This window comes from Elaeis guineensis, chromosome 9, assembly GCF_000442705.2.
Source record: "Elaeis guineensis isolate ETL-2024a chromosome 9, EG11, whole genome shotgun sequence".
NCBI classification, from domain to species: domain Eukaryota; kingdom Viridiplantae; phylum Streptophyta; class Magnoliopsida; order Arecales; family Arecaceae; genus Elaeis; species Elaeis guineensis.
In genome coordinates, this window is record NC_026001.2 from 96,942,031 (window position 1) to 96,956,487 (window position 14,457).

Below are 14,457 nucleotides of genomic sequence, written 5' to 3' on the forward strand. Positions count from 1 at the left end.
ATTTTTTGACGAGTTGCTGTAATTTTTCCCTCTTGATTTCTAACCTAATGCCACAAATAAAGCGGTGCAAATAGCCAATGAGCCGAGTGGAATTACCAACACCCTCACCCCACTCATGTAGGCATCTCACCTTTGCTTTCCATTGAAGACCGGCAATTTCTTGACCAAAAAAAAAAAAAATGAAGACCAGCAACCTGCTGAATATTAAAAGACGTGGGCGAGTGGGATGGGAGTAATGAATGAGCCACCTGTCCAACCCAAGAAAAATAATATGTGCGTAAGTCCACCTACCTAAAAGAACTTACGAAGCCATCAGGGTAAGCGACAAACTCGTCATCCCCGCCGAGACGTAGGTCACTTTTTAACCGACAAACAGGCAACCCGTGCAGTCCATTTATCAAAAAAAAAAAAAAAAGAAACAATCAATTTCACCGAATGCACAAACCCAATCAGAACTTCCGGAATTCCAACCACATATAAATATGAGGCGTGGGTGGATGTTGCCGGTCATTTCCTGGGTTACATTTTCGGGCCCTGAAGCAGAGAAAGTGTAGGTAAGGCGTCTATTGGACCCAGATTGGGGGAGTTACGACCGGTCAAATAATTAAAGATGATGAGCAACGACGAGATTTGGAAGCGCGATTAATATTTGAGGATGAAAAATTAGCATATGATACTGGTAATATTTGACGGTTGAGGACGGCGGGAGAAGCGGTCGGTCGGTGTCGCGCACGCATCCATCCGCCCATCTTTCCCTCCTCGCATAATCGGGAGAGAGGCGTCGACCGTCGCTGCCTCGCCTTCCCCCTACCTTCCTTTCCTTCCCTTTCTGGCGGCGAGAGCGAGAATTTCTTTTTTTTTTTTTTTTAATCTCCCATCGATGGTTTGATTCGTTTCTAGGGTCAGAAGTAGCTCCGGAAGACGGATTGTGAACGGATTTGGTGAGGTAAGGAATCCAAATTTAATGGTTTTCTGGTTAAATTTCCGATCCGATCTGCGTGATTTCTGTTTCCAATGCTACGGGATCTGGGAGCTGGATCTGGTTATTAGTTTCTTTCGTGAAAATTAGGTGGTAACGGAGTCCCAATTTTTTTCTTTCTTTTCTCCTTCTTCTATTAAATTTGTTCATCCGGTTGTGCTTGTTTCCCCTTTAATTTTGTCGGTCAAATTGTTTGGGCTTTTGCGCTGCTTTGTTAATCAGAGTTGCGGTGAGATCTGGAGCCGGGATTATGGAGCTTAGACCAAGTTTTTAGATTTTGTTGCTTTGTTTCTCAGGGTCGTTTTCCTTTTACATTTATTTGTCATGGATCAGCATAATGGGAAACTTGTTTCCGTTTCACTGGTGCTGTTTTTTTTTTTTCCTCCTTCCCATCAATGGATTCTTGAAAATTTCCAACCTTATTCATTTTTCATGCTAATGGTGAGAAGAGTTAGCTCTTCGAATGGTGTAACGGCGCACACAAAGACCTGCTTTTATTCTCTCTAAAACCATTATATGAGGTGACTATGGATGAAAAAATGAAGGAAATACCAGTAGGTAATATGGACAATGGAAAACAAATACACAAAAAAAATAAAAGAGATGGATCCACGAGAAGCCAGGAATTGGATCTGTGACACAGAACGAAGATGACAACAGAGGTTATGACTGTAAGGTATGCTTGATGACCTTTTGAGTTCAGCCAAGTTTTTTATGAAGTTCAACTTATGCTCGAGGATGACCAAACCATTGATGTGAGCTGAACGGTCAGTCAGGATGGTGCAAGGTTGATGGCAGCGCAATTATGAGAACTCACAGCATAATTGCAAGTTGATGTGGGTTCATGAAGTAGACGGATATTGTTTGAAATCTGATAGTAGGCAATCACCAGAGGATTCTGTGATGGGGAGAGGAATAGGTGAGTTATGAGACAGGAATTCCAAGTAATATAGGGAAAGTCTGGGGACTAATAACAAAGCCAAAGATGTTGGCATGCATGTAATGTGAGGATGATTGTTTGTTAAGATACACAAACTCCAGTGTTGCATAAATGGTTGTTATAACAATAGATGGCCTAGTACATGATTCTTTTCTGTTGCTCATGTGGTTCAATAAGGTCAGTTTGAAAGTATCAGCTTGTCCATTGAAGCAATCTGATCAAAGAGGAGATTGTATATGAAGATGAATTAGCTTAAGAGTATAACTAAAATGGTCAACAGAGGGTCTCAACAAAAGTGAGAAGCATTTATTTAAAATTTTTCATTCAAAATTGTAGATTTCACAGAAGATGTCTTGGGCTTTCAGGAGTCAAATAAAAATGCGAACACAATATGAGATAGAAAACAAAACCTTCAGAAGTACAATGTTCTTGTTTGAGAATTTCAGGGTTATTCAATATCACTCAGGTTTGAACCTTAGACCATTCATTTAGAGAGGATGGTACCAACCAGCTAAGCTAACAGCTATTGCTAACATGTACAAAGTAAGCATTCACATTATTTTTGTCCTGTTCATGTCAAGATGCCAATAGATGATGCCTACTAGATGTTCTGTTGTGTATATAACAAGAATTCTCATGCCCTTTGAAGGATCCGAACAGAACACCCTTCCTTTCCTCTTCTGTTCCTTTAAAGGTCTTTGCCTCGGTCAGTTTTCCTCTCTTCAGTGCTACAGTGAATGCTAACATCTCATTGATGCATTGAGCTAAAGGTCCCAAATACTAGCATACTTAACATACTTTGCATGTGGGGTTAAAGATTAGAATTTATTTTTTCTACATATTACCTACGTTAGTAAGTGTAATAAAAATTTCTTTTCCCTCTTTTTAAAGAAAAGATTGGGAGAGCCCAAACAAATTCATTAAATATTTTATAATGGCAATATATTTATTTTAGTTTTAGTTATTAGTGGAGTGTTTGTATAATCATAGTTATATGTTAGACACTTACTTTTATAGAGAATTCCATATGATTTTATATTCCAAAGACAAATAGATATCGATAGTGTTATGGAATTAAATTTGCTGGGCAGGTACATTGGCAAGCTAATACTGCAAAAATACATGCTATATAAAATTTAAATTACTTGTTAGGCAGTAAGCAACCTTTGAAGCAAAAAGAGATCATGTGTTTTGATGCAAGTAGAGATTGGAAGAGAAGAGACGTTATAGTTTGGATCTTGTTATAGTGTAGGAGGGAGGGCATTATTAGTTTCACATTGGTTGTGAGTCAAGGAGGATTCTGGCTTATATAGAATGGAATCTTGTTTCTCCTGTAAGGCACCTTTTGAAGGGCAAAATCGTGAGACCCCATGCCATAGTGGCTAGAGGTCGAAGCGGATAATATCTCACATCTGCAGGATCAGAAACCGACCCACCCAAGCAACGAGTCTTTGACCGCAACATTGGTATGCCAGTTAGGGGGCGATGTGCCTCCGGTGGACTGTGGTACACCTCTTGCAATCTTGCGTAGAGTCTCCTTTGATTGGAGGGCTATGTTGTCGTGTTGGAGGGAGGGCATCATTAGTCTCACATTGGTTGTGAGTCAAAGAAAACTCTGACTTATATAAATGGGACCTTCTCTCCCCATGAGGCATCTTTTGAATGGCAAAACCATAAGACCCTGTGCCATAGCGGTCAGAGATCGAAGCGGACAATATTTCACATACACGAGAGCGGAGACCGACCCGCCTAAGCCACGAGCTCTTGATCGCAATAGATCTATATAACATCAAAACAACCATTATAACAATTACATGATGGGTACCAAACATAAGCACTTATTGAACCATTAGTCTTATTAGAAAGGTTAACATACAATAGAAGTAATGACCCTTTTTTGAGATACGGAAGGGAAGTCCTACGCCGTGAGAAGAGGAGGGGATTGGGCCTATCCGAGATGTGAAAATGCAAACCCAGGATTTTTGCTTGGGCAAATCCCCAGAAGATTGTATATCATGAGGGATAACACCAGACTCAAATCCTTGACCCCTTCCTTCCAAGTGAAGGGATGCAATCATTCAGCTAAATCACAGTTCAAGTAACAACAATTATTCGATACTTTCACTTTTTTGTCATTTATTCCATTGAAATAATATTATGTCAAATTGAATGTCCATTCCACCTAAAAAAGATAAGTATCTTTTTCTTTAAAAAATGGTTTAAATAACACTGTTTTTACTCCAATTACTATTTGTTATTTCTTGTTACAATGGCCAAGATAGATAATGACTGTTAAAGAATTTATTATTTTGTTCTAGAAATATCCAGTCACTGGGTTGATTTGGGAAGTTATGGCCATCATTTCCATTACAATCACCAAACGGGATCCCAAATGGGATCATAGTAGAAAAATTGTTTGGGGGTGATAGACCTGCTTGGGGAGGGAAGGTGGGAGGGGGATTTTGCTGCCGCTGGAGAAAACTCCATGGCAGGCCATGCATCCCGTATGAGAGAGAGAGGCAGGGCTTTCAGGGAAACAGAAGCTCCACTTTGTGGTGGCACATGGAACCATATACAAATTCTATATGATACAATACACAGAGTCATAAAACAGAATAAGCTGCATAGGTCAAGAGCATGGTAAACCTATGTGCACTGTAGTATATCTACGCTGCCAAAGGTTACTAACAATCACTTTAGTAAGTCTAATTGGTGGATTAAATTATCAGGAATGTAACAGGATTCTTGTTTAGGCTTATCTATAAGTAATGAGCTCAAAGTTCAACTACAGTCAAAGCACAATCTGTCGTATCAGTTTTAAGGTGTGATGTTCTACTTAATGATATCCCAGGACTAGGGGGTATTTATATGCCATTATATTAGCAAACAGGAGGATTACATATAGAGGATCAGATTCACTATTTGTTGCAAAATGACAATGAGATTCATGATTTGTTGCAAAAAGACATCGAGCCACATCTACTGGTCAAGGGCTTTAGATCATGCTTTGTCATGAGGACCTCCATTCTTTCAAACTGTATATCAAAGCTCGATCCTCTGGATTGTAATTTAAATTCTTGACATGTTAGACATTCATAAATGTATTTTTCTTCCCTCAATTCAGTTAGCATAATACATTGCGGGTCTGCCTGAGTACGTTGGCAGATGATGACAATTTTGTTATTGCTAGAAATGTTTGAGAAATAAAAATTAACAGTAATCTGAAGTATCTTTTAACAAATGTTTTTCTAAACAATAATGTAAGTTGGAGTATTTGAGGGTTTTGAAGATTTTATAAAAACATCTAACTTTAAAATAGAACCTCACAACTTGAGTTTATTCTCTTCCTCGCGCATTAAATCCTTTTTCAAATTTCAGTTTTTTTCAAACAAACAACATAAATTATACTCAACATTAATTTTTTTAATCTTTTGGTATTAAAAGAACTACTTATGCTCTTTAATTAGTTCAGATCATGTTCTGTCTCTTCATCCATTTATCTTGATTTGCTATTCTTTCCTTACTCTCCTTTGTTCCTTCCAGTCACTGGAGATCATTTGCTAAGTGGTTACGTAGTATTTCATATATAAACTGTTGTATCTTGTAGTGTGTGACCCCTGTATAATTTAGAAGTTAAGAATGTTGTTAATGCAAAAATTATTTGTATACTAGCTTTAGAAATGTGCAGGTATATGAAGGATTGAATTCAGTTCTTTTAACTGTATCTGTTTACTTGATATAGCACAAAGAGCTTCACTGATGATTTGAGGAGACCTTGACAATTGCTTAAAGGATCTGCTGTTAAACACAACACTATGCGATCATCAGCAACTACAAAAGTAAAGAACTGGCTTTTGTTATAATATAGGAGTTCTTCAGCAGCATTTGATCCATGGGCGAGTGGGTTATTGGTGCATTGATCAACATAGTTGGAAGTATTGCCATAAATTTTGGAACTAACCTTCTAAAACTGGGTCATGATCAGGTACATATTTTACTTCCCTAGTTGTTCCGGCCATGTTTTGTTTCTCTGGTTTCTGGCATTTTGTGCTTGTGCATATACCTTGCCTATTCCCAGTTCAGTGGTTGAATCTTGTTAAATAATTATTGTTTAATAGTCTCGGATTGTCAGTTCTTACAAATCCTCCCTCTGCCAAAACACCATCTCGACCCCTCCTTTGCTTGTGTATGTAATGCTAGAAGGGAGGTCCATACACCATAGGAGCAGTAAGGGTTAGTGCGCACACGCACAGACACAAACACATATATGCGTACATGCATGTGCATGCATATATGTAAAAGTATAATGTATGTGTATGGTAGAAGAGACCCGTCCCCCAAATACCCAGAACTTAGTCAAGACAATATTTAACCCAGGTTTTTGGTACAACTACTGAGAGACTTTACGAGCAAGATAAGCTGACATCTTTCAAACATCCCTAGTTTGTTGAGAATCAATATGTTATTCATAGACTTCAAAACCACAGATGTTAAACTTTTTGTAACTTCATGTTTGCATGCTTTCTATAGTTCTAATTGTGCTCTCTTTTTTTTTTTTCAGCGAGAAAAACTTTCCACACTTGGGGGCGATGGAGCCAATGGCAAATTTATTCTGAAACCAATCATATATTTTCAGACATGGAGAGTTGGTAATGTTTCTTTCTATTAATTTGGTTATTCATTGTTCATATTTGGTGTCAGTCTGGAGAGATTTTGCTTAAGTTCTTTAATGCCTTATATTTGGATGCAGGTATTCTCTTTTTTGCTTTGGGGAACTGCCTTAATTTCATCTCCTTCGCATATGCTGCACAGGTTAGATACATATCTTAGAAATGATCATGAGTTAGGAATAGCTTGCACATAAAATGGAGTGAGGTCTGAAGTTCCTCATGCTGGTGCTGTGCAATCCTAGAACGGGTACGATATATGCCATGCCATGCGATGCCACTGCTTGTAATTTGCAACATATATGCCAGTTTTCCTAGGATTGCAATGGGGCTAAACATGCATTCATGCCACATGCCGGTCCATTGCATGCATAATATGTACATCTAGCACAGACCTGCACAGGCTAGTACAGCACTACTTGAAATGGAGACATATGTGATAATCATGTCTATATATCAGTAACCACTCATGAGTGCATGTGGCTTCTTTTTACTTTGCATCTTTGAACAGGCATGTTTGATCAACTTTGGTGAAGTGGGCTCAAACAGAATTACAAGTAGAACTTACTTCCTTATCTATGTTTGATGAAGTTGTTGGCTATATAAAATTGAAGTTAGTGTCTACCAGGGGGACATTATATGATAAAACTAGAGGAGATTCTTCTCTTGTTGGATTCTTACGTTATTCTGAATAATTTTTTTTGCTTCATGCTTTCATGATTCATTAACTATTGCAACATAACCATAGAAGGATGCGTATGTTAAGCTTGCTGCGACTGATTTCTGCATGCACTTTCATTATGCACATGTACTTGAGTAGTCTTCTTTAATAGCAATTTTACTGGTTGGGACCACATATTAGTTATTTTTGACATCTTTTTTAACAGTTTAAGCTGTTGGGATCTAGTGGTAAGCTAACATCATATGAGAGCCAAAAGTCATGGATTCAAATCCCCATTCAGGCCAATTTTACCCATTTAAGTCTTTTCTTTTCTTGACTTATTCCCTGCTGAGTGAATCCTGACCCATTCGTATCTCGAGTCATTCTTGACTTGTTCATGCCTTCACGTGTGTGGTTTGGGCTGCATGGGAGTGTAGGTGTTAAGGCCTGATATACATTGCTGACCACTTCCCTAACAGGATGCTTTGGGATATAGTGGTACGTTAACAATTTTGAGGTTCAAGTTATTCTTATTGTTTTCTGAAACTCGAAAGTTCAGGATAGTTTGAGTAATTTCCACATAAGTGGTTGTTTACCAGGTTCTTAAACTTAATTCTATCATTATGCTCTTAACTGAAAGATGACTAGTCATATGAGTTTATTTAGTGATTTCTTTTGTTTACTAAATTTGGCTGTTCTGTGCTTTTGTTGCAGTCACTTCTTGCAGCCCTGGGGTCGATACAATTTATATCAAATATTGCATTTGCTTACTTTGTCTTAAGTAAGACAGTGTCAGTCAAGTATGTTCTTTCTGAAATGAGATCATTACCTGTCTTAAGGATGGATATGCTTAAATATCAAATTGTCATATGATATTATCATGTTGTTTTTGCAGAGTTATGGTAGCAACAGCTTTTATTGTTTTTGGCAATATCTTCCTAGTTTCTTTTGGCAATCACCAGTCACCTGGTACTGGCCTTAACCTTATTTTGGAATACTGATATATGCAGTCGCTAACATTATAGATGGGGTCTTAATTTTACTATATTTTCTACTCATGTATTTCAATTGGCATATATATGCACTGATTTATGACCATACTCTGCCTCCATGTTTTTTTCGTGAGTATATAAGTAATTAACTGATGATTCTTTTTTCCTCCAGTGTACACACCTGAGCAGTTAATTGCTAAGTACAGCAATTTAGTGTTTCTCCTTTATTGCCTGATGTTGGTGTTGGTTGTTGCTGGAAATCACTATATTTACAGGTCAGACAGTAAATTTTGTTAATGTGTTGCCAATGCTTGATATTTTTTGCTTTGTAGAAGCTGCTCTCTCTATCTGGCATGTCTTTTCTATTATCACACATTTTTTAAAGATACTGCTGGAACGAAGTTGTATGCCCTTCATATTAACACTAGCTAGAACCAACAGGAGAGGAGAGGCTTATCTTGCACTTTCTGGAAAAGATTTTAGCCCCTATTGGCGCACGCTTCTGCCATTTTCATATGCCACTGTTTCTGGTGCTGTAGGATCCTGCTCAGTGTTGTTTGCAAAATCATTGTAAGTTGGTCAATAAGAATGTGCAATTATCATTTATAATCATTTTTTAAGTAAAGTAACCATTTGAATTTTATCTTTTTGATTTACCCTAGTATACCAGTTTCTGACGAGCATTTGCTGCTCTTTTTCTTGTTACGTCCCAGGTCTAACATGCTGAGACTGACCATTGGCAGCAACTATCAACTGCATAGCTGGTTTACATATTCCATGCTTTTGTTGTTTTTTAGCACAGCAGGATTTTGGGTAATGATGTGATTAAGAAGCACTATAATATTTGATTGGTTTTATTATTTTTGCAAATTTCTGTAATGTTGAGAGCTGTCTACTTCAATGTATCTCATTTAACTTTGCCGGCATGTCAGATGGCGAGATTGAATGAAGGATTGTCTCTGTTTGATGCAATCCTCATTGTTCCCATGCTTCAGATTGCATGGACCTTCTTTTCTATCTGTACAGGATTTGTATACTTTCAAGAATATCAAGTGAGCCTGCATTTTACATAGATCTTTATCTCCAGTTCTGCTTCGATTGTATTTTTTGTATGTATCTAAATAAGTTGAATTCTTTGACAGGTATTTGATACTCTAAGAATAACAATGTTTCTCTTGGGTATGACATTTGTATTTGTAGGCATTTCCCTGTTGGCACCTGATGATGTCAAAGGTATTCCAGCTAATATTCCTTCTATTGTCATGATTTAGAACCATCCAGTTGGTACAAATGAAATGTTGTTGTGAAAATTTTCAGGAAGTGATGCAAAGGATTCTTCTTTGCCTTCCTCAACAGCTCAAGGTGTTGCTGATATAAACAGGTACTCTGGATGCCTTCTATCATGGTTTGTCATTATAATGCATGTATTGTCTCTGATACAGATCAACTTGCACGCTTTTTAATATGTTGGATGCCTTTTTCAACTTTTTTTCCTCTTAAAAAAAAAATCAACAGCAGTGACTGCTATTGAATTAGTGGAGAAATTATATGAATATCCATTATCTGAACTGCAGATTTGTCAAGCTACCATCAGAAGAGGCTGAAATAAATGATGTGACATCTTTCATGAATGTGATGAGGACAAAAGCAAACTCTATTATAGTGAAGGCAAAGGTAATGTTACTTGCAATTGTTTCAACCTTTGATATTTTACATTCAAATGTTACTAAACCTGGTTCTATTGCAGGCTGCTTGCTCACTCTCATTAGGTCTAGGTGAGGAGTCAATTAGTGCTTCTTCGGTGCTTGTAATGCCTATGGTGTCTTCAAGGACAACTGGTTTTAGAGGAACCGTTTTTGAACGGGCAAAGTTCATTCCTGTTAGAAGTTCTAGTTGGAGCTATCCTTCTATTGATGATGATCTTGATCATGATGACGCAGAATTGCAGGACACGAGGACTCTGCTTTCATAGAGCCATGGGTATAGGTGGTGTGAATTTGTTGTTTGTTGATGAGATGGTTATTTTTTATAACTTGTATTTTGAATGTATAGATTTATAAATTTTCCTTTTTTAAAAAATCCTTCTGTCATCAAAATTGAATTTGTCAGACCTTGGTTATATATGAATCCCTGTTTCCGGAATATCCATTGATTCATTTGACATCCATGTTTCTTCTCCATTTCATATGTATCCTATCAGTTCTAAGTATCAGCGCTTAAGAGCAATGAAGAGTACTTTGTGCTATATTGCCCACATTTGAACATATGGTTGCTGAAGTTCAACAGACAGCACTTTCTGAAAATATCTGAAATGTGTCAAAACATACCAGGAAATCGCAACCTGGTTTTTTTGGCTTTTTATGCCTCCAAGAAAAACATGTTGCTCTTTCGAATCTCAAAGACCGCACAAACATGGAATTTCATAGCAGCTGCACATCAGTGATATCTGAATTCATCAGCTTCGTTTAGCCTTGAAAATATTAAGGCCAACCTCTTTAAACACTGAACATTTGTTTCAACTGTTTGGTGATTGGAAGAACAGTGGCGGAATACTTGCATGTGCTATATCTTTAATTGCAACTGTTTGTTTCCGAGCCATGGGTGGTGGCAATGAAACATCTAGTTTGCTTTCCGAGATTTTATTCTACCATGTTCCTTGTTCAGACTTGTAATTTTACTCCTGAAAATGAGCTAGGATATACATACATATATGTATATATGTTGTTTCCTTTACCTATCAAAAATGCTTGTTAGGGATAAGTTCCTCTGTGCTTGTCTGCCCCCATGCCATGCTTGTGAATCTTTTTCAGTAGACATATATTGAGGTTGTGAAAAGCAAACCACTTGTCTTAGCATCAGATTCAAAGCAACTAGAGGTGGGGGAATAACTTTTATCTACTTTATTCTGTCATATTGTTGGGTTACCCTTATTCTCCTCGTCTTGCTGGATATTAGCCTCATCACCATTAAAGAGCTGTCTCTCTATGGAAAACAAAGCAAGGATGATTTAAGTTCAGGGATTGTACACTTTATGGGTGCTTTGAATCTCACTGTCCAGGTGCTTAACATTTCCCCCAAGGCAAGTAGGGAAGATCTTCTAACCTTTTTTTCATACTGTGGTACAGTTGCTGAAATCCAGCTGCAGAGGTGAGTTCTCTTATATAGTCTCTCCTCATTTGCTTCGTTAAAATACTTCCTATCCATGTCTTGATGTTATAACTTGTCCACCGTGATCAGGGACAAAGATAAGTCTCAGCTGGCTTTTGTGACTTTTCGGCAACCGTATGCCCTTCAAACTGCTCTTCTCTTGAATGTAAGCAACAATTAAATCCTAAGAATGATTTGATTAGGCACTTGTTGACTTGATTCATGTGATGAGTAATGTGCTTGATTTCAATGAGATATCTTAGTTATATATATATATATATATATAAAGATGAAGAAGAACCACAACTGTTTCATGCTATTTTTATAGAACAAGCAAGCATGATTGATTAGCTAGCTCTATCTCTTTCTCCCATTTTCTTTGAACTAAATATTTGCTGAATTGTTATTATACTTTTGTCAGCTATACTTTTAGGTTACAGCATAATGGTCTTTTTTATTAGAATGTGTAAATCTAAATCCTCATGGGATATGAAACTTCTATATATAATTCTTCTTGTAGCTTTGAAACTGGTGCTCCTATGAGAGAGTTTAGAACTTGTTTGAAAAATATATTTATTGTTTTCGCAATATATTACCATCAGTTCTTTTCCATAACAGTTTGCATTTCTCCATGTGCAGGACGTGCCCATAATAGATCGTCAAGTCCGCATATTACCTCTGGACAATATGAAGAACATACCAATAAACTCTTGCACTTCAGACAGCATGAACTCCAAGGCATCTTTTTCTCCACCAACTTTTATGGTTGATCAATTACTTGCTCTATCACTGTTGAACAAGTAAATTAGAATTTATAATATACTAAAAACATATCTGTTCATACGTGTAGCTTAGTTACTGATTTTTTTTTTCCTTCAGTATTAGGTAAAGCTATAAAGGTCTCTCAGTTTTTTGTGGGTAAATATATAATTGAAAAATAAAATATCTTAGAATTCATCTTTTACAGTCCTGTGTTGGATTCTGATAAGACTTTAAAAGTTTATAGAATTGGCTCCTTCACCCGATAGGTGAGCCTCAGCTTATCTGAAGATTATTCAGCGGTAACCTTTTTTTTTCTCAAGAGAGAGGGAGGGAGACCCATGCTGTGTCAATTACCTAGGTTCAAATAGTGGAGGATGCACCATGCCAAGGACTTGAATTGAGAACCTCCTCTTCTTATGATGAGAGGTGTGATCGATGTGACCATGCCCAGTTCGTGCGAATCATTATCTAAATCTGATGATGCAATACAGAAGTCCCTGTTGACTGTTGATCTATTTGCTACATTTCTCTGTTTCCAATTGGTTATTATTCATTTTGACGTAGAAATATTCCAAGATTTTCTCCTTCTCCATAAAGCATTTGAAGTCAATCGACTCTTTTGAGGTATGTATACCAATAAAATATATTGAAGCATACTTAAGCAGAGTTTTTGCTTTTGTTATACTCCAGTACTACAATTGTTGACCCTTGCATGCTTGACTAGTTGTTTAGCTTAGGACTCTGAACTCTCCCTTGTTCCTCAAATTTCCTTCTTCCTTGCTGCTTTTGAGCTAAATACTGCTCTTCTTACATTCTGGTCCTACAGAGAGACAGGGAAGGCTCCCTTCCGGCCGCTGATGTGGTGCAAGCACTAGCATCGAAAAGCCACGAGGCCTTAAGCAGCGCAAAGGAGCAAGTCTCAGCTACTGGCAGAATACTCACCAAGCAGGCAAATTCAGCTATCTCAGCAGCAGAGCAGTCAGTGGGCAACATCAGATCGGCAGTCATGAATAATAACTACTTCTCAAAGGGTGCGCTGTGGCTCTCAGATGTTCTTGACAAAGCCTCAAAAAGCATGGCTGAGCTCGCTAATGTTGAGGATAGAGACATGACATCCGGAAAGCAGAAATGAGCAGTCATTTGTATTGACGAAATGCTTTGTTGTTGCCATGGAAGTCCAATAAATGTTTTTATTTGTCGTTGTTATATAAATGACAAAAGCTTGCTAAAATGGAAGGAAGTTTGGGTGAAACTCATGGCTCACTGTGGTGTCATTTGGGCTGTAAAAATCAATGGCCTCACGCCCAAGAAAAACAAAATATATGGTAGGAAGAATTGTAGGAGAATTTTATGATACATTGTGTAATTTGGATCAAGATTTGCTGTATCAATTGCTATCGTATGGTACTGGTCATACTGTTCTGTACTCTCATATGATATTGATATTCGGGATATTTTGTCATCTCGTATCTAGATGTGTACAAGCACTATAATAAGATGATGCCAATGTGAGATCCGGCATCAAAACAGCGAATCTTGATTTGGATAATAAATATTGATGGCTTACGAAATGAAGCGGAGGAAGAAGAAGATGCAAGTGCTTTCAACGTCAAGATATAGGCCTAGCTTCAACCAAGATACTTACCTCTGGGCTAAACCGATCTACTGTACAATATAGCCCTTGAAATGCATACTATCTGGTGTAGGTTGATTGACTGGTGAGGTTTTGTATAATTCATTTCGCACTTGGATTCATCAAGCTCATGACTCCTGTCTTACATCATGCATTTTAGATGAAACTTGACTAGATGAATTTTCTTAGCAGGCATAGTTCACATTCATTTGTTATTATGTGGGTCCCAAATGCCCAATTAGTAGAGTATCACTCTAGCAGGCTTCCCCAACGTAATCATATGACAGTTCCTTGTAAAACTTCTATTTACACTTATACTTGCCCAGCCTAGCCTTAAACCTGATTATTTTGAGATAAAATAGTAGCTACTTTAAGAGGATGTTTGGTTCGTAATCGAAATCAGAATGAGAATAAAAATCAGAAGGATCAAATTCCTCAAAGCGTTTGATTCGTGATCGGAATAGAAAATTGAATCCATAAAGAAGAATAGGGATTGAGTTCTATATAAATTGAGCCATTCCCATTCCAATCCAGAATCGGGCTCACGGTTGGAATGAGAGTCATTCATTCTGATTTCGATTTCAAATCCCCACTTCCTCCAACCAAACACCCATTAACATCCTTCGCTACTGTAATCAGAAACAACACAGTAGTATTAAAATATGATTTCATTTGA

The 14,457-nt window shown here is 37.5% G+C and overlaps 2 protein-coding genes across 3 annotated transcripts; both read left to right on the forward strand.

The window, feature by feature from the left end:
• Nucleotides 1-637: 637 nt before the first annotated feature.
• LOC105050972 (probable magnesium transporter NIPA8) lies at nucleotides 638-10,381 on the forward strand. Its single transcript, XM_010931206.4, has 14 exons — nucleotides 638-946; nucleotides 5,662-5,904; nucleotides 6,481-6,568; nucleotides 6,670-6,731; nucleotides 7,962-8,047; nucleotides 8,143-8,216; nucleotides 8,412-8,514; nucleotides 8,681-8,809; nucleotides 8,953-9,052; nucleotides 9,172-9,291; nucleotides 9,382-9,472; nucleotides 9,557-9,620; nucleotides 9,814-9,913; nucleotides 9,987-10,381. The coding sequence occupies exons 2-14, from the start codon at nucleotides 5,812-5,814 to the stop codon at nucleotides 10,209-10,211; spliced, it is 1,335 nt and encodes a 444-aa protein (XP_010929508.1). The 5' UTR covers nucleotides 638-946; nucleotides 5,662-5,811; the 3' UTR covers nucleotides 10,212-10,381.
• Nucleotides 10,382-10,527: 146 nt separating this feature from the next.
• Nucleotides 10,528-13,610, forward strand: LOC105050973 (binding partner of ACD11 1). 2 transcript variants are annotated; one of them, XM_073243533.1, is made up of 5 exons: nucleotides 10,528-11,386; nucleotides 11,477-11,552; nucleotides 12,026-12,124; nucleotides 12,713-12,772; nucleotides 12,975-13,610. In XM_073243533.1, exons 1-5 carry the CDS (start codon nucleotides 11,271-11,273, stop codon nucleotides 13,278-13,280), a joined length of 657 nt encoding a protein of 218 aa, XP_073099634.1. In that variant the 5' UTR covers nucleotides 10,528-11,270; the 3' UTR covers nucleotides 13,281-13,610. The 2 variants fall into 2 exon arrangements, with proteins under 2 accessions (XP_073099634.1, XP_010929509.1); XM_010931207.4 differs by lacking the exon at nucleotides 12,713-12,772.
• Nucleotides 13,611-14,457: the final 847 nt, after the last annotated feature.

Coding starts and splice junctions, on each gene's coding strand:
- LOC105050972 (XM_010931206.4), top strand. CDS start 5,812: ATGGGCGAGTGGGTTATTGGTGCATTGATCAACATAGTTGGAAGTATT. Junction 8,217..8,411: donor TGGCAATCACCAGTCACCTG/GTACTGGCCTTA, acceptor TTTTTCCTCCAG/TGTACACACCTGAGCAGTTA. Junction 8,810..8,952: donor GTGTTGTTTGCAAAATCATT/GTAAGTTGGTCA, acceptor GTTACGTCCCAG/GTCTAACATGCTGAGACTGA.
- LOC105050973 (XM_073243533.1), top strand. CDS start 11,271: ATGGGTGCTTTGAATCTCACTGTCCAGGTGCTTAACATTTCCCCCAAG. Junction 11,553..12,025: donor AAACTGCTCTTCTCTTGAAT/GTAAGCAACAAT, acceptor CTCCATGTGCAG/GACGTGCCCATAATAGATCG. Junction 12,125..12,712: donor CAGACAGCATGAACTCCAAG/GCATCTTTTTCT, acceptor ATTTTGACGTAG/AAATATTCCAAGATTTTCTC.